We start from the raw sequence: 21811 nt of genomic DNA, 5'->3' as shown, positions 1-21811 counted from the left end.
AAAACAATGGATCACAAGCGTCCCGGCTGGTGCCTCTGTCGTGCAATCATGTTTGCATGCACGTGACGGCAACTTTGGCAGGCTTGCAGTTGCACGTGCTTCGTCGTGCGAGCGGAGACAACGGCTGTTTGTTCGAAACCGAAACCATGCCACTCCGCTCCGTCGCCAACTGATTCCCTAAATTGTATGCGAAATGTAACTGTCGAGCATACGACAAAAAACAGTCCAGCGGCCAAGGAGGTTATAATGGGCAGGAGGTGGCGTCCCTATCCCCAATGCATGGAGCGAAGTGTAACGGAAGTAGGCGTGGCCACGAGCCGCAACGAGCATTTCTTGACCAATGGGAAGCCTAGTGAGTGGGCGCCGCCATTAATTTCGGTGCAAACAACCGCGTTGCGATGACATTTCCGTGGCAACGCGACTGTGTGCACCGAAAGTAATGGCGGCACCCACTGTTATTTGAAACAGCGCTTAACGGGAGACTTTTAAACCGGTATGGTCGGAATTGGATGAGATTATTATAAACGAACGCCTGGTTGCCCAGCAGAAAGTAAGTGACTAGAATTGAGACGCTCTAGACGACGCACCGTGAAGGACTTGGCGGTGCACAACGCATTTTTTAATAAACAGCCGCAGCAGATCGCACGAGCGCGCATGCAAGCCAGGAGCGCACAGAACAACGGGCTCGCGCTTCCAGTTCTGACTTCGCTCGCACATAATGTGAAACTAAGTATAAACACTCACGCTGCAAAGCATTTGCATCGTGGACGCCCACGGCGGACGCCGACCGCATCGAAAGCTAGCCTTGTGAAGCACACGCCGGAGCAGATTTGAAAGCAGACGAACCGCCGGTGCGCTACCCCACGGCCTCGGAACGGGTGCGCAAGGCAGTCTGGGATTAAACGCATCTTCCGGGTTCACTCAGGCTGACGTCATGCCGGGTCCTGTCTGTTTAAACGTCCTTGCCAGCGGCGCATGCTTGCCAGGCCGGCAAACAAGTTCCAAGCTAAACACACACACATACACACACAAAAAAAAAAGAACCCGAGCGCATCGATGCAAGACATCGCGAGCCATGGTCAAAAAGTTCTTGGAGCGCTTTGTGCAACGACTAAACTCGAGAGAAACAAGCGTGCTGTGCGGGTTCAGCGTGCAGACATTGCCTTCCTTGCTTTAGCTTACTTCTCTTCACCAACTTTGTTTTGCGGCAGATTTTTCACAAACCAGGGTCCCTCTAGAAACAAAGGCCACCGAAAGAAACCTAGGTAATCAATACTTCGACACAGCAGTCTGAGTTAAAGAGGGATATTTGTAGTAATGTACCATTTAAACAAGAACAGGAATGTTGACGAACATGCGGTGATACTTAGTTTCATCTTAGAAAGCGCCATATCTGCAGTGACTATGGACGGCAACACCCGACGACGCGCGACCACAGTGACTGGAAAGGCAGGGACCAAATATAGTTTTCACCCAGCCGTTGCTTTCAGGAGCGAGTGCTTCAGCTCACAAACTCCCGCCATGCAAAAACGTGGTTTCGTTTCACAGCATGACGGCATGGCTGGTACCCAGCACACTAGCCTGGGAGCGTCCGCACACACCCGCCCTATCGTTGAAAATATTTTTTTTTAAAAAGACGCGAGACGAGACCCACGAGACGACGAGAGCGCAGAACGCAAGACGGCGGGAAAACCATTCAAGACCGGATGGACAATTGATGCAAGGTACTTTCTGTCGGGTCGCCGCGTGCAACACATAACACGCACATGCTCGATTACGGTATTTAGTTTAGTTTCAATTTTGAAAGGCGACCGAAATTATTTTTTTGCCGCAGGCTTGGTGCAGATTACCCATATTTTGGCAAAATGTAGCAAGGATGTAGCAGGGTTAGCCCCTTGGCACAGTTTGGCGCAATTGGCGCAGCAGTCACATCACTGCCCCTATAGATTTGAGGCAACTAATATAAATAACACAAGATGTCAATGTGTGAGGCGGAGTTGAAATTGAACTCGGAGTCTTACCGTTACCTGATCTTGCTACAAACGATGCGTTTGTAAAACGCTGAATGACCGCTTTGGGGTGACCTCGGCCTCGTACCTCACACCTTTTTCTTTCGACTTCCGCAGAGAGCCTCTCCCACGCACTACTCCGTAGGTTGCTCAGAGATAACCTGTAGGCCATCAGATCCCCGATCTACAGGTTCGAAATTCGACCGAGGCACTTCGCTGGGAGTGTCCTTCATAGCATTAATTGTTTTGAACGCAAGTCCCTCGATTTCCTCGTGTCAAGGAAGGGTGTCATGGACAGCGACACCGATGCGATACGGCAAACGCTGAATCGCCGCTTACTTCCTTATCGTAAGTAACCTGCTGCATTTTAGTGTGGCCGATATCTCCATTCGTTGAAGAAGAAAAATTCCAGGCGGTGGCAACATGGTTAGCCCGATAACTATTGGTTGTGACCTGATCATCTGTATTTGGCAGTGTGGTCCCCTAATTCAGTCCGGTTGCATTCTCCTCAACCCCGACTTGTGTCGGGCGCTGTGCCTGTGTTTTCTCCCCCCCACGGGTTATCCTGCCAAAAATAAACGCCCGGAGCAATTAAAAATTTTCGGGAAGCCTGGATGCCTTTATGTGAATGCGTTGTCCTGCACATTTAGTTGTCTTATGCCAGCGCTGCATTTAGGCAATGCTTGACTGGATTGCTGCTAGCTTGCAAATAAGTGGGAAGTATGTTCACCTGACTGCTTCGGGGCTTTTCGATGAACCACTCAACCAGTTCAATGCTTGTTTCCTAGATACTACAAATGATAAGTGATACAGGTAGCACTATCAGTACCACAGAACTGAGAAGGAAGGAGTTCATAATAGTCTGGGCTACGTTTTTAGTTAAGTTTGTAGCACATTTCACGATTTCTTTAGATGAATTCACGAAAACTTAATTTGAAACTGCCAAATTTGATTTCCATCCGTGAAATTCAGACTTGGAGCTTAAAATCAAAACTTTAGAACTTTTAGAACTTGTACCTTGAATTGAAATATTTGAACTTTTCTAACTTGAACCTTAAATAAATTCGAAATGTTAGAGTTTTTCTAACTATTTGTCAAAAAATTCTATATCCTCAAACTCAAACTTTCAGAATCCTTAATATTTTTTAATTCAAACCTCAGCGGGATTCTAAAGTTGCAAACTTTTCAAATTCGAACCTTAGCGAAATTAGAAAATTTTGACCTTCTAGAACCCAAACTTTAGGAGGTTCGCGGCATCCCTAATTAGTACAGTGAACCAAATAGAAGCAGGGCTCACTTTTTCTTTCAGCCCCGCTTTTGGCTCAACCTTTTTTTTTTAATGTAAAAGTGCCAGCGAGAGTGGCAGGTTGTGGATAAAAATAATAAAGAAAATGAATAATAAACAGAATAAAGGGAAACAAATACAATATTAACGAAAATAAAAAAAATTAGGAAAGAAAAATAAATCAAGTAAAATAAGAAAAATAATAAATTTCAAATAGCATTGATAAATAAAAAAAGAATAAAGTAAAAATTAATTTAAAAATTACAGGAAAACGCTTAAGCTTCACTATTAAGAATGGAACGCGATTGCTAAACATATAAACCCTTGTTCGTTCCCAAGTCATGCAAGTGTGTCTACGTGACCTCATCGGTAGCGTGTCTGGCTTGCAACCGAAGAGTCAGGGGTTCAAATCCCGCCTCCGGCTCAAATTTTTCCTTAAAGGTATTTGAATTACTTTAAAAAGTGAAATCATTTGAGACATGTGGCAATTTTTAATTAGCATTACATGTCATGTTTTAATCACTTTCATTCCACGCGTAATGTCACATTTCACGTGAGCGTTGTGGGTTGTTTGAAAACTCCCGTGTGAGGTCATGTGGCTGCAACGTCATGACCCTATCAACCAATCAGAATTTTCCGTCCCACGCTACCGACGCCAGCTCTTCCGCGACACAAGCTCCTTGACGTTATTGCATTAAAATGATAGGAGAAAACAGATAATAAAAAGATAAACAAATCTTGCACAAACAGCACATGAAGCGCGTGTGGGACCCAAAAAATTGATGTCATATTTTGCTGGGGAGTCTACCAAAGTTGTAATTAACAGCCTGATTATTCTAGTCTGAAAAAGTTGACAACATTTATCCCATTCTGCACTCCTTTGTCAGCATGATCAAGCCTGTACAATTCTTTTGACGCTCTAAACAGACCAGTGAGAGACACGTTGCAGGTCCTATGCTCAGACAGGGCGGCACATACACTGAGGGCCATCCCGGAGCCAGTGGCCGAGAAGGACTTGCGCTTGTTCCTCTTGTTGCTCTTCTCCTTCTCGTCCTTGGCCACCTCGCGGAGGCGCTTCATCTCGGTGTACACGTCCACGTCCAGGTAGATGAGCTGGCGCAGGCCCACGTGCCCCACGCAGGCCAGCAGACGGCACAGGACCACGTCCGGACACCGGACCGACTCCTCATGTCCCCCCGTCGCTGCGTCCGACGCCGCCTCCCCGCTCTCCGTCCCTGCAGAAATGCGAGCGGGTCGTTTGCCACGCGAACCCTACGACGTCGTAAAGGCTGGTTCGAACGTGCGCGTCCGAGCACGAGCGACCGCCTACGACCGCCGACAACAAGGTAACATGCCAGCGTCGCTACAGCCACTAAACAAGCTACGCTTAGAGTATGGCACGCCGTTCCCCAACTATCTAAGAAACCGAGACTAGCAACTTTTACCGCTTTAGCAGAGCGAACGACAGTGAGCAGGCAACTGCCCCTCACCTCCTCTCTGGCATTCGCTTGGCTAAAGTGGAAAGAGTAGGGACTTTGCAGGAGGAGCTCGTCTGGAACTCTTAAACTGTAACGGACCGCAGTGCACAGTGGGTGCAATAGGTGACCGGCGTTTGGCAGCAGCCTCAAAGAACTCTGGGTAATATTCACTTCCGGTTCGTAGCTAGCAGCCGACGCAGCCCCATGGCGGCTACGGAAGCGTGTGCGGGTGTTGAAACCCGATCAATCCGGGCCACCTTCCTCTGCTGCTGGGTGACTTACACACTTCTGAACGTCTCAATTTACTTCTACGGATATGTTAAGTACTAATCGGTACGCAGAAGCATCGAGAACGGCCACGAAAGCGCAGAGCAAGTGCGGCCAGCGGCAAGCTGCACTCGCACCGCGCTTTCCGTATCTTCGCATGAAAACTCAGGTTGGTTGTTTCGTTTTCCTTTTAAGCCAGCGTTTTTCATTTGGGTTCTGTTTATGTTTGGTGGTTGCGTTAGATCACATCACCGACTGAAATAGGCGCGAATGTAAGCCGTAAGACACGGCCAGCTGAAATGCCCGGTCGGAGGACTGGCATACTTTTCTCACTTTGTTAGAACACCTAAGCCTGGGTAAGAAAATCTTCAGGCAATCAAAAGTTTAAGACAGGGAAAGAAGTCGGTCAGACGGCGTTTCAAACTCAGCTAGTATGTTTTCTCGCGCGATTAAAACGCCACTTCCGTGCGAAAGTTAGTTTCGTCGACATCTGACTACGTGACAATCCTTGCTTTTTAACACTCACGCGTTTTTGGTACTTCAACTAAGTTGTCCCCCGTGAACTACAATAACCCTCCGTCCCCCTTCCCCCTTCCCGCACGTTTTTTTTTAATGATGTTGAGTAAGAAAGCATACACAAACGAGCACCGATTTTGATATGAGCTACGCAGGGTCGTGCTACTGCTTTATTATCCGTCAATATGAAGGTGCTGCCCATTTGCTTTTGTTTCTTTATATTACAAAAAGCTAACCTGTCCTTTTGTTTACTTATATTATAGCAAGCCACCCATCCACGCCGCTTCCCGGGAACAGTCTGCAAGGGCTCATCACAGAAAATGTAATCCGAGCTGTCGATGTAACGATTAAACGGCCTGGCAATGGCACTGTATGTTGACGAAACGTCGTGCCATGAACTGATTGCCTGCGAGATCGCATCCCGCGTTCTCGCAGATGCCTTGTACGACAAGCAGTGCTCACCCCTTCGTGGAATAATCGAGACGCTTTTGGTGGGTGCCAAAAGACTGTTAGAGATCGTTATTTCCCGCTGGCCCTACCCGAAGAAAGAGAGAACACGTTGTACTGGCCTGTAACAATATTGGCCGCGCATAAACGGTCACCGACGTTTGCCTGTCACAGGTGATCTCGCTCTTTCACTCGCATAACAGCGACGGCCCATCGTTGCTTCCATGCTTTGTTACACGGGAACTGGAACATCTTATGCCCTCTATGGCTTGCGTTAGAACAACGTACCGCGGAACTGTAAGCCATTTTCACCGCGAATACAGCACGGCCACCACGCCTAGAAGGGCTCTTGATGCAGCTGGACGAACCGGAAGCGTGAAGTCACATGGTGCCTCGCTTCGAATGACGAAACTTCCGGCTCAAACGCCGGTCACCTATTAGCAACAGTTACCATTTGTAAATGCAATGGTGTCGGGAAGTCGGGACCTTAAGCCTGGTTTAATGCCGGAAGCGTTCGAGGGCTATTTGCACGCTGGTGCCGCCTCGCTTCGGCTCCGTGCAATGTGTCTCCGAAAAATGCAACAAGTCGTAACGCAATAGGTCGCACTGAAACGCAAATATCTAAGTAAGAAATATGTTTATTTTAAACTGGTAAAGCACCCCCCCAGACATTCTAAACTACCTTATTTTCGCATGCTCAATATTTCGAGAATTTTATAAAGTGTGAGTTTTGAGAACATTTTGCAGGGACAACATTTCGCGACTGGGGGCGGTAGGCCGAGTCTTGGTTACTCTGGGGAGATCTATCTGCATCATTAATTTCTCGTGAAACTTTTTCATTTTCAAAAGTGACTCTTTAACAAAAATTAAGTTGTTTATAGACTAACTGAACTCCCCGACGTCTGCGGTGGCGCTGCTGTCAGCACGGCACGACTGCAGACGCTTCATCTTGCGGGAATCGTGCAGTGCCCACACTCAGTGTGGGCAAAACAGGCTTGTTAGTAAACGGTGTGTTGGTGTACAGTAATTCATCCTGAGGGATACCTGCAGCTTGAAAATAATTTAGACTCCTGTCCCCCTTCGCCAACATTAACGTCTAAAAACAAGGTTGTGGTCGGCGCTCGGACGCCTCGGAGATAGAGGATTCGCCGCCCCCTACCGGAGCTCGGGGCGTATCCGTTGGGCGCAGCACCGAAGCACTTGGCCGCTATTCCCTGGAGCAGGTCGTTGGCAAACTGGTCTGGGTGGGAGGACAGCTTGTAGACCAGGTTCGTCCCCATCTCCATGGCAGGGCTCCACACCTCGGTGGTCGTGTCCGAGAAAGCTGCCACGGAAGACAAATCGATGTGACCCTGGATCCCCCCTCCATATTGTACCCTCGTCGCCAATGGCCCGAGCAGCTCGAGAAACGCGGGCTGTGGCAACTCCGAAGCATCTTGTTACTGCTCCACAGTCAATAGGACGGCGGCACTAAAATGCCAAAGAACGAATAACGAAGCAAGGTGCATGAACACGGCAGGCCACGCTCTCCGTTTCTTGAGCTCTCCGCAACAATAAAATGAGTCTTCGACTGGTAGATAGTCTAGAAATTTAGACAATGACGGTGATCAAACCTGCCAGTGCATCAACCAGCCAGCACGGTTGTCAAGATATCTTTATACTTTTCACCTTAATTCGAAGTGCAGCCAATGCTGTGAGCCAATAGCAGTACCAACCAAACAGTGTCAAAGCACAACATCGTGGCATACGTCTGTCTTCCTGTATGTGTTCTTTCGTCGCCTAAACCAACTAGGTAAGTGCAATGAATGTCCCGTGAATTGTGCTTTTAGTTTGCGTGTTTGTGGCTGTATGTGTTTGAACTTTTGACTGTGCTCCAACCTCAGATGAAACAACCTATACGGTTAGTAGAAATGCGGTGAAATACCTATTTGTACAATTTTTCTTTCCTCATACTTCTTCTATATTAGGGTCGACCATCAATAAGTTATTTTAAAGCAATATATTTACGGGTGGCACTTTGCAGGGATTCCGGAGATGAAAAAACCCTTCTCTCCCTTCATGGTGCAAGGAGAGAGAAGTCTGGGGTTCAGGGTGCCTAGCAAATCATTATTTTGAAATTCCCTGACTTTTCCGTGTTTTCCCTGACAATTTCAGGTGAAATTCCCTGACCACTCTAGACGCGTTTAAATATGAAAGACCATTACAACACAAGGCATTGAGCATTGAGCACTGCGAGTATAATTTTGTACGTGCTTAATCCAACTTGCATATTCCGAAATATTTGGGCTTGTCCAGTCCGGATTAAATGAGCACTTTTTTGCCGTCGACATTCTCAGTGAAGAAACCACTTCCGGAAACACTATGAAAACACGACACTCAACCACACACGTCAATAACCGAATGGCAGCATGGCTGCCGGATGCACACTTTCGGATTTAGATTGTATTGGTGTCTCAGTCTTTCCCATTTGTTACTAAATCTAGTAACTCTAGCTGGATCTAACCCAGTGACGCACCCTCAATCCAGTCCTATTCAATCCGAGGCTTGGACTGGATTTGTCGGCTGTTCCCTTTCACACTCTACATCGATTGAACAGAGCCCGCGCTCCGCTCTAAGCAGAATGTATTGCCTATTTTTCTTCTCCAAAGTCCTCAAGTCTTTGCTCAGGGCATTCGATGGCGTTTCCGGCTCATTTTCCCTGACTGGGCTCACTTTTTGACAATATCCCTGACAATTCCCGGTTTTTCCGGTTTTCCCGGTCGCTAGACACCCTGGGTGTTCCCATAAGCTGCCAAGGCCATACTCTGTCCCAGGAGTGAGCACGGAAGGAACGGCTGACTTCCACGGCTCGCGACCGACGTCACGCCCACAGTGACCATCAACGAAAGGCCACCAATACGTACCACACGTAGACGCCGACATAACGATCCTGAGATACAACAATGTGAAGTGGAAGCATTTACACGGCGACATGAGGATCCCCAGGTATGCCAGCATGAAGCGAAGGTAACAACTTACAAGACACTGTATGCTACAAGATCCCCAGCTAATGCCTTAATAAAGGGGGAGGCTCGTCTTTAAATGGTAAAATGTTGGGGAGAAGTCATTTTTGATAAAAGGGCTTTTCTGATATTTAGACATACACACCCAGCTCTGTACAAAATAATATTGCACTATCTAATTTTCAAATATAAAAAACATATATGAAGTCTTAATTTTCTATGAACATTCAGTAGAAATACACATACTTCAAGTGCTTTTTTCTCTCTTCACACTTCTTTCACAAGTACTGCTTCCTTACAGAAGTTTTCTGAAGTTTGTCTTGGACAATATTAACACGTCTGGTACCATTTTAATCGGGAAGAATGGAGGTATGCGGTGATGCTATTTTTATAGTCTACCAACTTAAGAGTTCTATCCAATTAATTACTTTCTTAAATAATAAGAAAGCATGTCTTTTACACTAATTACAACCATTTTTTAGTAACATAACTTGCTTAGGTGAGATCTAAAATAGCATCACCACACAAATTACACCTTTGTGAATGCAGTTGCATTAAAGTTTTTGATAGTTTATGAATAATTTTTTATTAACGACCCATAACAAATGACCTAATCAAATTAGATTAATCTCCCACAACTCTGGTTTTAGTAACGATATTCAATATCTGATTGCATATTTGGAATAGGTGTGAGATATGCTATACCAGTGTAAAATTTGATAAGTATTCCTTCATTATAAGAAAATCACCCTAAAGGCCAAGAGACGGCGCCGCGAAGACCCCGAGGTGTGGCAGCGCAAAGCGGTGGTTGTAGTCCTGCGCCACCAAGGCCCTGAAGTATGGCAGTGTGCCATCGTAAGCAACAGATGCCTTTGACAATTGGTTGCCTTTGATTGTTGTCGTAGATAACCTATCATCGAGCACTCGTGGCAGGTTCGTCAGTGGCATCCACGACGACCAATGTGCATTAACCACTCTGCACCTCCGTCCTGAGGTATCGGACGACACCTTTTTGTCCACATAGCGCAAGCACACTACAGCTATCGCTTTTATTTCTTTGCGCATAGTGGGCAAAAAGGGCTGCGTAGCTGTTTATGGCTAGAGTTTCGTGGATTTTTCGTGTGCTGTGACTAAAAACTCTACGCTCGCACCGCTGCATGTGCACCCCTTTACCGTATAAAAGATTCGAAGTAAATAACCAAAATAAAGCGTTGACGCACGCGCGTGCAAGATGCCATTGGTTTTTAGGCTTTTGCTTTAGAACAGTTACTGCTGGAGAAGCTGGCACGTGCGGCGCATGTAACACCATTCCCTGCATTTTCCTTGAAGGTCGGGTAATTTGTCTATTCAGTAGATTAGTCATCAACAGGCATCATTTTCAAGATCAGTAGACTCTCAGGTAGAGGTTTCTCAAAGATTTGCCGCATCGGCCATGTCTTCGCTCGCATCGCCCTCTCTTTGTCGTCGTTCTAAGCGCTTGCATGCCTGATTTCCTTTCCTTCCGCTATCTCGCTGTAGCGGTCCCGTCGCGCTTGTCTACTTACCGCCGGCTCCTCGAGGCGGGTCTGTGTCGAGTGCTAAACAGCTCCCCTGGTCCTCCACCTTCGCGGAGTGGAATGGCTCATGATTTTGTCTGCTTCTTTTCACCTTAGTATTTTTTGCTTTGCTTAAGCCCATCTCAGCACAGGTGTGGCACAATTATTAGCAAAGACAGCACTTTGGTGCAAGATATAGCAAACTTTTGTTCATGGCGCAATTTGGTGCAGCATTTCCATCACTCTAAAAAGCAAAAATACATTAAATGCTTTGCCTCCCATACGGGAGGCTCGTCAGTAGTTACAGAGCAAGTGTACGTCCATCTTAACAGAGTTCAATTTATCTTGAATATCCATGTACCGTAATATCCCGAGAGAGCCCACCTAAAATTGAAAGAAAATCCGGTGAAAATAAGGAGTAGGCTAACTTTCCGTGTGCAATCCAAAAATGTTTTAAAAAATTCAATTTTTATATTTTGCAACCTACGAAACTTGTGATTGCAGGGAGGGGCAAGGAACTAAAGACAACTGTCTTTTCCAGTCAGCAATGTCTGCTTATCTCTCGCCGTGGCTAAGAAACACCATTTCTGCCGATGTCACCATTGGCCAGGGCCCTGCAATTACCAGAAGTGGGCCATCTTTTGGAGTTTTTAAAGGAAGACTATATCGTGCCAAAAATAGGGGTGGGTTATCTTTCGGGGGCGAGATATCTCTCAAGATTTTACCGTATGTTTACACAAATATTCAGGATAAATAGAACTGTGTTGAAATGGATCAGTACACCTGCTCTGTAACTCCTGAAAAATCCCGCATGAGACGCGACATTTAATGAATTTGTTTTGCTTGTAATGTAAAGTCGGCATACCTATTTTAGTTACATTTATTGAGTTGTGCAGATTCAATGTTTCATATCCGGGTTGTTTACAAGCATATTCTGAAAGTTTGCCCAGATTCCTAAAAATTAACTTTTTTGTCAGAACACAGCTTTGGGTACAGATCCAACTGGCGTCGCACTACGCTCGAGGAGGAGGGGGAAATAAGGAGGGAGAGAAGGAAAGAAGGAAGGAGAGCAGGATTAGGGAGGAGGAAGGGCTGAGAAGGAAACTGGGGAGGGCCCCCGGAAAATTTGTTGAGAAAAAAAAAAAAAGAAAGGCTCGAGGTCCACCTAAGCACTTATGAGTTCTGAATGCGAAAGCATGCAAACCGCTCGTCTGCTCCTTTATTTCGTCTGCTGCACACTTTTCGTTGCCGGTCAGCGCACGCGCTCTTCTCGGTGCGCTGACCGCTGACGCTCCGTGTTAACGGCGCACTGACGGACACGCAGTGCCATGGGGGGAGCGGTCGTTGAAACTGACGCGCAGCGGCCAATGGGAGCCTCGTCGACGTGCGCCAGCCAATGGGAGTGAAGCCGAAATTCATCAGCTTTACTCCGCTCCTTTGGGATCGGGAAAACTAGGTGCCGTTGTCTATGCTTTTCGCGTGGTTTCATAGCTGGGAGCTGGCTTTACTTGGAGAAAAGATTTACGCTGCCATTTGGCGCGGCTCACTCCATGGCACCCCCAGTTAATGCTTTCGCATTAAAAAGAGGGAACTTGCCGTTGGGGAGGTCCCCCGTGATTTTTTTGTGGGGAAGCAGACGATTTAGAATGAACGCAGTCTTGATGTCGTGTAACGCGCATTGTTAATGTCGATGATGTTGACAATGAGCGTTACACGACATCAAGACTGCGTTAAGTGATCCAACTTAAAACTTATTCTTACTCTCAGAAGCACAGGAGCAATGAGCGTGCACTCTTCACAGTGGGCCTATTTCTCAGGTTTTCAAGAAAATACTAGATTAATGGTTTGGATTTTGTAGAGATGCTTTCTTAGCATTTTGAGTTTGGGTTGTTTTGCTATTTTGTTTCACAATGTGAATTACAATTCTTTCGGGATTGGGTCAATCCTGGGTAAAAATTTGTTTCCCAAACTTATTTGAAAGAGGGTGTTCCTATTCCGCTTACAGATGATCACCACGATGAGCTGAGTCGAGGGTATTAAATATTTTAACCCCACCGATGTTTAGTCGAACATCCAGAAACAGAGTTCATAAACCTGCTAGAATGCGCTAAGCATGTGAAAAGAAGATAAAACATTCAAAATCGTCCGCTTCCCCACAACAAAGTACCCGCTACAAATTGCAGGGGACCTCCCCGACCACAAGTCCTCTTTTTTTTTTTCCAACAAATTTTATGGGCGCTTTTTCCCAGTTTCCCCCTTTTTCTCTAAACCCCTTCCTCCTTTCCTCCTCTCCCTCCTCCTCCTTGAGCGTAGAGCGACGCCAGATGCATCTATACCCAGTTTTGCCCCAGTGTTACTTTGAATCTAGAATTTCGATCTGAATACTTTCTTCAAGGTTAAATACTGTAGAACCTCCTTGAAATGTTTTTCAGAGGACCGGGAAAAAAAACGTATGATCTGGGAAAACGTAAGAAGTGAGAATGCCATCCGGGGGTCTCTAGAGATGCGACAGTTTGTAATCATTCGTAGGTGTAAACATACCGTAAAAATTTGTGGGCGTGATCTCAAATACATTGAGAAAAAGTTTGCAAACATTCGTTGGTCTGAACTCGAATATGTTGAAAAAAAGCTTGCAATTTCCACCTGGCGCTTTGGATGACTGAAAAGCGGGTGAGGGAGGAAGTCTTGGGCTTGCGGAGGAAAGTTTGCCAATGTTCTTGTCAGTTCGTCCCCGCACAGTTGAACACAACACTCGAGTATGCCGAAGCCGCAAAAGAGGTTTTGCCGGAGTCTGTAGTGCACTTGCAGAAGAGTGTGGCATTCGAGACCAGTTTGGACATTCTTTACACAGACCCGGAGGAGTACCAGAACCTGCAGCGTGTCAGCTGGGCAATTGCAGCGTCTCTCACCATGAACCCCGCGACAACGTGGACTAGCAAACAAACAAAAATAGAACAAAGAACAACGGTGCACAATCTTCGTGCTGCTCGTTCAAAGAAAAAAAATTTGTTGCCAAGTAAAACATATTTGAAGTAAAAATGCCGCAAGTGAAAGGCACTTGGCTTTTTCGGTTTGCGTATTTTACGGCATTTTGGCGGGGGTTGAGTCAAAAAGCATTTTGTCTGGCAAGAACACACCTTTTCTTTTTTTATGGCGCATTGTTTCCTTTTGCCCATTTTATTCGATTGCCAGTTCGTTTTGTCATGCGATTCTTGGTTTCACATGCAAAGAAAGCTGCAGGTACTGCTCCCAGCTAACGCACTGCAGGTTCCAGTACTCCTCCAGGTCGGTGTCAATATGCTTCTGTCGAAGGTCTAATATGGCGTGCTCTGTCCTACACATCCATTCAGCCTCCCATCCGGCAAGACCTGAGGCTGATGTTTACGGAGTGTGCCGATTGAACTTGCGACGATGATGCCACGCTTTTGTCGCTCGAGTCCAATTAGCACGCTCCACCAACTTTCGGCCCAAACTTTTTGTTTGACGAGCCCCGAGATGCAACAAGGTTGTGCAAAACCTTTTTGCACCTGTGGTGTATTCAAGTGCACAAGGACACGGGCAAACGCCCCTTTCTACTACGACCCTTCTCGAGACGGAACACACTCGTGTTATGTCTTGGGACAGCAAAGGTGCTTCGCGCCAAGCCTTTCACGGTGTTCTGTCTCGCGGCACGTAAGAGCAGCATACAACAGTTCTTTTTCATATGAAAGAAACACTGAAGCGGTTGTGAATTTGAGGAAAAACACATAAATCGTCTTCATTTCGCCTCTAGGATCCCGAATATTGAGATCATTTTTCAATGTGGTGCATGGAGGCTGCAGAAAACCTTTTCAAAGTACCGCGAAGCCCCTCCCTCCTCCCCGGAGCATGACGTCATACCCAGATTTTTGAAATCTCCGCTCTCGCGCACCTTCAGCTCCTATCAAAGCTATGCACACACACCCTCCCTACTTTCAAAAAGGTCAGGAGAAGACGTCACGACTGGTGCCCATGCGCGAGAATATACCTGGCAAGCTTGCAATTGCATGCGCTGGCCCCACGAGCAACACGCGGTTGGCGGCCAAAAGATCTGGGTACGACGTAACGACTGGTCAAAGGTGTATCGTGTTTTCTCGAGTTTAGCTACATCTTCCGGGAAAACAAACTTGATATTCACATTCACGGGATAAAAATACTCTAGAATTCACCTCCACCTTCTTTTTACAACCTCTTCAGTTTCCCTTCAATGCGATAGTGACCCGAGAGTAGTGACAGACATCACATTAGCTCTTGAAAGGTGGTGCCACTGTGCAGTCGCCTAGAGGCTTCGTCGGTTCTCGCTCTCCTCCTACGTGTGAATGCGGACGTGTCGTCACGAGATCAATCCGTCTGCGAATCGGTCCACAGTGTCAATCGGCCGGCACCATGTCGGCTACTTTTCAGACGTCAGAACCAGGAAAGCAAACGCACTGAGAGGGAAATTAATCTGTGTTTCTATGCGACCTCGGCTTCTGAATGCAAAAGCCAGGAAAATGCGAAAGCCAGGAAGCTCGTTCGATTCACTGGTGAAGACATTAAAACTCACCTGCTTGTGCATATATCACTATCACAATACAGATACGCAGGCTTATCAGTGCAGTTTTGACACGTCAACTGTCCAATGTTTTGGGTGCGACTTACACAAAGGTGCGACTGGTACCAACACTTTGTGAATGTTTTTGCTTATACAACAATGCGACTTGTAGCCCAGGAAATGCTATATGCGTGTGAAATGTGTACGTATTGATAAAATAATGAGTAACTGGCCTTAAATTCACGTACCACATTCACCACATAGAAGGAGAAACGAATAATGCTCCAAGAAATGCCAAGCTTTTTTTTACTGTAGTTCTCGAGGTAAAAATGAGTATGGAAGTGTGCGTCAACAAATCAAAATGATAACTGTCCTATTTATTTAATGCATTAACTTGGATTTACAGATGACCAATGAAGTTACTATAAAGTAATTGAACATTAAATGTGACGGCAGGTTACAATAGCACCAAAATATTGCCTCGTTGACACTTATGACTACTGGCACCCCCTGGCACCATGTCTGTATCTACTATTTCAAGCCACTGATTAGACAAAACGTAATTTAGAAGGAAAAAATCAATTGCATGACATGCTAAAGTAGTTTTTTTTTTTTTTTTTAGTTTTGTTAAAGTGTTAGATGCCCTTTGTTGGTTTGGCATGCAAGACCCCAAGATTTTTAAGCTGGCTTGAATTTAGTTCATTTATGTCTTTTCCATCCAGAACACAAACTTCTCCAAACAAGATCCTTTTTTGTTTTGCCGCCAAACATTGCCATTTTTGTTTCACAGTCCTGTCCTGAGCAGAACGTTCCTTTCTCAAACAGGGCAAATTAGGTGATACAAGTCACTAGAAACAAGCTGAATATGGCACATGTACGAGAGATGAAGTAGGCTTTTCAAAAGAATAAATAGTGGGAGTGACCTACTTTCCAGAAGAACTTCTTTCAGCTTGACAAAGATGTCACTTGTCGGTTCAAGCCGAGGCGGTGGATCTTTTGCAGACTGCGAGAGAAACAACAAAATTGTCTCATTGATAAGAGCCTGGATTTTTGCAAAAGCATTCAAGCACAGCAGTTTTCTTCCCATATATAACAATATCCTTCAAAGTCAGATAAAAAGAATTGCTGACACGCCGTCCGAGCTGGAAAAAACGCTCGTAGCCTCGATCGCAAGGCGATCGAGGCTACGAGCGGTGCCTCACAGACTCCTTGGGGAAGAGACCACACAGGGCTCAAACAACCCCACCAAGATACTAGGAAGGTTTAGGAGAGCACACCCAAGAGCTCTGCGTGCCCAAAGAAATACTGTCGTCACCACCGTGCATGAACCAAACCCAAACCGCATTTTAGGTGCGCACGCTATACCATCTTAGAAATACCGTGGCTACCCAACCCCGCCCCAAAGCGCTGCTCTCGCGAGGTGCAAAAAGCTGGGAGAGGGCTAAAGCCAAGATTAGACATGCTCAAAAATCTTGGCTTCCAAGACCGCAGCTGTGGTGAGTATGAAGTCAGCGGCGTCCTTGTGGCTACAATTTTTATCACAGGACAACATTGGTCTCCCATGGAAGGCGCGTGCCACAAATGTTTCGAAGACCTAGCAAAAGGAGCCAGCGACTGCTGGCAACTTGGTGCTTGAGAAGGGCAAAACGCTTCTCGGCAAAGGTTGCTACGAGAGAGTTCCCTTGCCGGGACAACGCAAGCACACTGGCGGGCGTGACTGGTCAACCACTCGCTCCTTATTCTCATATTTAGGAAAATTTAAAGTGTTACTCAAGTCGCTGTGAAAAACAGAAAATAGAAGGAGCGGAAGTGTTGTTTCATGCAACAGTGATGATGACAATGTGTGGCAAATGGCAAAAACTAGCTAGCGCCATCTTGTAGCGCTTTGCGGGACTAGGCCCTTGGTGACGGACGAAACTTTCACTTAAAGGACACATGCCGAAGAAAAAAAACTTTTTAAGGGGGGGCACGGCCTTAAAATCACAATTTTTTGAAAAAGTCATGTTTCTGAAAAATAGTCTTATCAGCTTGTATAACTCTCAAAGAATGATGTCAAAAAGTTTTATTCCTGTAGATCCAGTATTTACTCTGAAATAAATTATTTCTGATGTACAGGCGGCCCAGCACGCTTCATAAAAACGCGCGCGGTCACACCGATTTGCCATTCTCAAAGTGCGCTCGCTCCGCGTTCATTAGGTCTAGCACAGACAGGCACCCCTCATTAGAAAAAGTGCTTAGCCCTCCTTCTTTTGGTATAGAGCTCCTCGCGAGATGTTGTGTGCACTAGACGTGAAACCGCATAGAAAACAACACCGCACGCCCTCTTATTGGCCACACTGGTGAATAAGGAACTCCGATTCGCTTAAACCTGCCACGTGACACAATACTCCATGCAGCGTGGAGTGTATATGCCAGTCTCCTGCATCAACGCCTTGCCTGCATTCATACCACCCCCCGACAAGGAGCCAATTCATTTCGTTTGTTCCACTGGGATGGAGTCCTGGTGCCACTTGAACCGAAGCAAGGCTCTCAAGGAAGCGAGAGAATCACCTGCATCTCGGCCACATAAGCCAGCTTTTACAAGGAGATAGCGAAGGAGCTAGTATTCTTGTACAACCGCCTGTCACGGAATGATTTTCTTGAAAGATGTTCCCAGATGAAAACCCGGAACGGGAACGATTCTTTCAACGCCTTGCTTTGGAAGAGGTGCCCAAAGGTCGCTTATCTAAGTACTGTCGAGTGTGCTGCGACTCTTGCAGTCTTCAACCTGGGTCCTCTAGGCTTTGAGAAAGTTATTTTGGAGATGGGCATTGAGCAAGGGAGCCACCAGACATCACAGGCCATGAAGGTCACTCGGACAAAGGTCGCAAAGGCCCAAGTAAAGGCACTGAGGCATTGCGCAAAAGACAAAAGATGGAAGCTGTGGCCAAAGCACAGAAGAACGATGCAGAGGAGAGACTGCCGTACGCTCCTGGTGCATTTTAGGTCAAGTGGCAAGTGCCATCGAAAGTGGAACACAATATAGATTTTAAAACGCGTTTTCCTCAGCTTCATGTTTTGACCATTTTTTCATTGCTCAAAAACTATCATTCGATGACTGAAGTACCTTCGTAACTGCTGTGCGGTTTTTCTGGAGTGATATTTACTGGAGAACTCGACTATGTGCTTACTTTTTCAAGATTGCTATTTCTTTAACAAGAAAATGTCAACTTCTGTAACAGTAAAAATATGAATGAAATTAACCTTTTTTTCAAAGTTTACTTTAACGCTAAATATGGCGCTTAAAGTTATTCAAAACCCACTACCGATTAGTCTAGTCACTCGTCCTTATATCCAAGGAAACAAATTGTGACATTTTGGTACTGTTTTGTAACAATAGTTTTTTTCCCTAGGCACAACTAGCTGCATAGTATTTTTGACATATAAGGCTGTAACTTGGCACGAAATTGACGTTTTCAGCTGAAAGTTGGTGTAGCCTCCCAAGTTTGCATGCCTAGTATACCCTGCCAATTTCATTGAAATAGCACTAGTACTTAAAAAGTAGACCCTCCAAGGGAGTGCCTCCCCTTAAAACAGCTTAGATGGAAAAAGGATGTCATAAAACAATTTTACAACGAAGAAAACAAATTTTTAGAGCTATATTTACAGCGCTATACGAATTTGTAGTTGGCGCCCGCGGGCGCCGCGGAAAAATGGCCCTTATTTGTCATGTGGTGCTTGCACTCTTTCGGAAGCTTCCTTTGGCCTCCAAAAGTACCTTATCCATCTTTGTTTGAAGTATACAAAAAAACTAAGATTAATAAGTAACTTTTAGAGCCCAAAGGAAACTCCTGAAAAAGCGCAAGCAGACGCGACAGACCTGTGCGCAGGTCAGATGACAGCAGCGGCGCCCCGAAGGAGACGAACTTGTGCGGCGGCGGCGACAGCGGCGGCATGACTTTGCTCCCCCCCTTCCCCTTCCTTCCCCTCCCTCCCTCCCTCCCTTAAATCCGCCCATGGTGTCGCTGCAAAACAGCTTGGTAGTGCTCAGACTTGTGCATAACATTACATTCACAATGAAGTAAAAGTGCTGAATTTTTTCTCAGAAAGCAATAGTTTTCTAAAAGTCGGTTCAATCTGGCCAAGAGCCTGTGTGACAGGGTACAGATGAACTGCGGGGACAAGCCTGCACACAAACAAGAAGTAATCTACAGAAGGACCATGCCTGACGCATCTTAATTAACAGCTCTGATCTGTCAAAAAGCAGCAACCATGCACCAGGGGTGGAACTGAGGGGGATCGGTGGCTGAGTGGTCTAGCGCACACCAGCTCTGAGAACGTGAAGCGAAAGCTCGCGCAGCAGAACCCAGGAATCCTAGGTTCAATCCCCACCCCTGCCCGTTTCGATTTCGATGATACATGACCGGCGTGCGGTCATGTAACACTACTGCGTGATGCACGTTAAAGACCCCATGCTAGCGGTTGTACTGCACTGGCTAAATTGCTCATCTACAGCTGGGAGACTCGTCGCCCATTGAGGCAGACCAAGTTCTAGGCTGTATAAACATACACACAACCCAATTATTGGTGAAACTGGTAAGTGGTGATTTGGAGCAGCTCTTGTAGCAGGGAACAATGGGTTTCGAAGCAGATTGACACTTTTGGAACACACAATTTTCAGCTTTCGTGTCAGAACAGTTCATACAATCTCTTTGAGAGTTAGCCTGCGGAAAAAACTGCAATTGTTGGGAGCGTTGGGAAACTATTTAAAGTGTCATACCTACAAGACTTATATGTCTCATTGTTGACTCGACCTTCACAAAACACATCGGCGACCTTGAAAGGTACCAATGAAACGGCACCAAAAGTGTGTCATCAGACAGCGCGCTGTCTTCAAAGGTTCACTGTCACCGGGACCACAGCCAACGCCACGATCCGAGTGAGCCAATGAAATGGCGCCAAAAGTGCGTCGTCAGAGGGCCCGCAGACTTTGGAGGTCCGCTATCCCGTTTACGTGACCACTCAGGCGAATTAGACGCAAATGAAATTAAGAAGGATAACAAAGCAAATTTAGAGGAATCAGAATTAAGTAAACCATGTGCCTGTCTTTAATGCATCGGCGCTTGGGCTTTCGCCTTCAAGTCGTCTTAGGGACAACATAAGAGACCCTGTAAATTTTTTTATTTATTGAACAACCACACGCAGGTAATTTTGCAGATGTCTCAATTAACCTATTAGGAATGCTGATGGCGTCTTTGGTGTGTGTTTGACGTAAAAACGTTCAGCCTTTCCACTCTCGTGAAGAAAAAAGACCAGTGGAGCTGTACTCGATACACTGCCGCAACGCACACGCGCCCGTTTCCCGCTTCTTCTCGTCTGACACGCCGCCGATCGTGCATACGTTTCCGGCGACCCAGAGTGGGTCGCACACGGCACATGTGACGCCAAACGCGTAATCCACGAACTCCCTCCAGAACATCGCCGTCGCGCCCGGGAACTGTTCAGCCGGCGTGGAGTGCAGTCGTCGCCGGGCCTCGCGCTTTGCGCTTGGCCTCCATGGCACGATTGTTGTCCGTGGCGTTGGCTTACTGGTGCTCTTTACATCGCTGGTTCTGTTCTCGGCGGCGGCTTTCCAGGCGAGCGATGTGCTCTTCTTTGGCAAGGGAATCTGAAGCGCTTGACGCAGTGGAAATCGAGGCGACAGCGGCTTTGCGGCGGTTACGGACCCATTCGCGCTGCTGCGTACGTCACCGCTCCTTTCGCAGCCAGTCTTCTTTCCCCGAAAGGGCGCGCGGCCGACCTGTCCTAAGAAACGCGCGTGACGAGCGCTGCGCTCATTACATGTGCTTCTTTTTTGTTGTCTGTTTTTCGCATTGTTTCCCACGATGAATTCCCACAAACGTGCTGCCCAACTGTCCATTCTTCTATGATAGCTGGAAAGGTTGGCGCCATCTACCAGCGACGGCGGCAACCATACTGGTTGTGTGCTAGCCGCCGTCGCTTATAGATGGCGGTAGCTGCCCAGAGGCGTTTTTGTCGACAAGTGCTTTGTACCGGACACGATCCCCGGGAACCTAGCCCTTAACAGCTCCGCTGTAAAAGATGTTGTAATGCGAAAGCATTAACTGTCCCATGGAGCGAGCCGACGTCATCAGTTTGAAGCGCGCCAAACGGCACCTCAAATCCTTTCTCCAGGTGCAGCCAGCTCCCAGCTATAAAACCATGCGAAAAGCCTAGACAACGGCACCTAGTTTCCCCGATCCCAAAGGAGCAGAGTAAAGCTGATGGATTTGGCCTTCAGTCTCATCGCCTAGCGCGCGTCGACGAGGCTCCCATTGGCCGCTGCGCGCGTCAGTTTCAACGACCGCCACCCCATGGTGTCGCGTGTTCGCGCCACGAGCGAGCCTGTAACACGAAGCGTCCAAGGTCAGAGCTGCGAGGAGAGCTGGGAGCTGCAAAAAGAGCTGCGTCGGCCGCGCACGCACGGCCGACGCAAATGGCTGCGCATGCACGGCCGACGCAAATGCGTCGCAAACTAAACACTGGAGCGGAAGAATGACATGCATGCTTTTGAATTCACAACTCATAAGAAGTGCTTAGGTGTACTTTGAGCCTTTTCAGCTACTCTGTATGGTTTGTATCACGGTGACGCAATTGTCGCGAGTTCGACATCAAACAGACACTGCTGTGTTGAATGTGCCTCACGCTGCTATTGCTCATCATGCACCAGTTACTCTTCAT

The 21811-nt window shown here is 46.8% G+C and overlaps 1 protein-coding gene across 1 annotated transcript in view; it reads right to left on the bottom strand.

Moving 5' to 3' along the window:
* Positions 1 to 21811, bottom strand: part of LOC8034613 (condensin complex subunit 1) — a 182994-nt gene that overhangs the window by 68118 nt on the left and 93065 nt on the right. Inside the window, exons 21-23 of the mRNA XM_042290992.1 lie at positions 16019 to 16094; positions 7162 to 7326; positions 4273 to 4529 (exon numbers count right to left, since the gene is read on the bottom strand). Coding sequence (XP_042146926.1) covers positions 4273 to 4529; positions 7162 to 7326; positions 16019 to 16094 — 498 coding nt within the window. The remainder of the gene's footprint in view (positions 1 to 4272; positions 4530 to 7161; positions 7327 to 16018; positions 16095 to 21811) is intronic.

Source organism: Ixodes scapularis, unplaced genomic scaffold (genome assembly GCF_016920785.2).
Source record: "Ixodes scapularis isolate PalLabHiFi unplaced genomic scaffold, ASM1692078v2 PGA_scaffold1__304_contigs__length_218370807, whole genome shotgun sequence".
NCBI lineage: Eukaryota > Metazoa > Arthropoda > Arachnida > Ixodida > Ixodidae > Ixodes > Ixodes scapularis.
The sequence above is the reverse complement of the archived record's forward strand: the minus strand, read 5'-3'. Positions and strand labels throughout refer to the sequence as shown.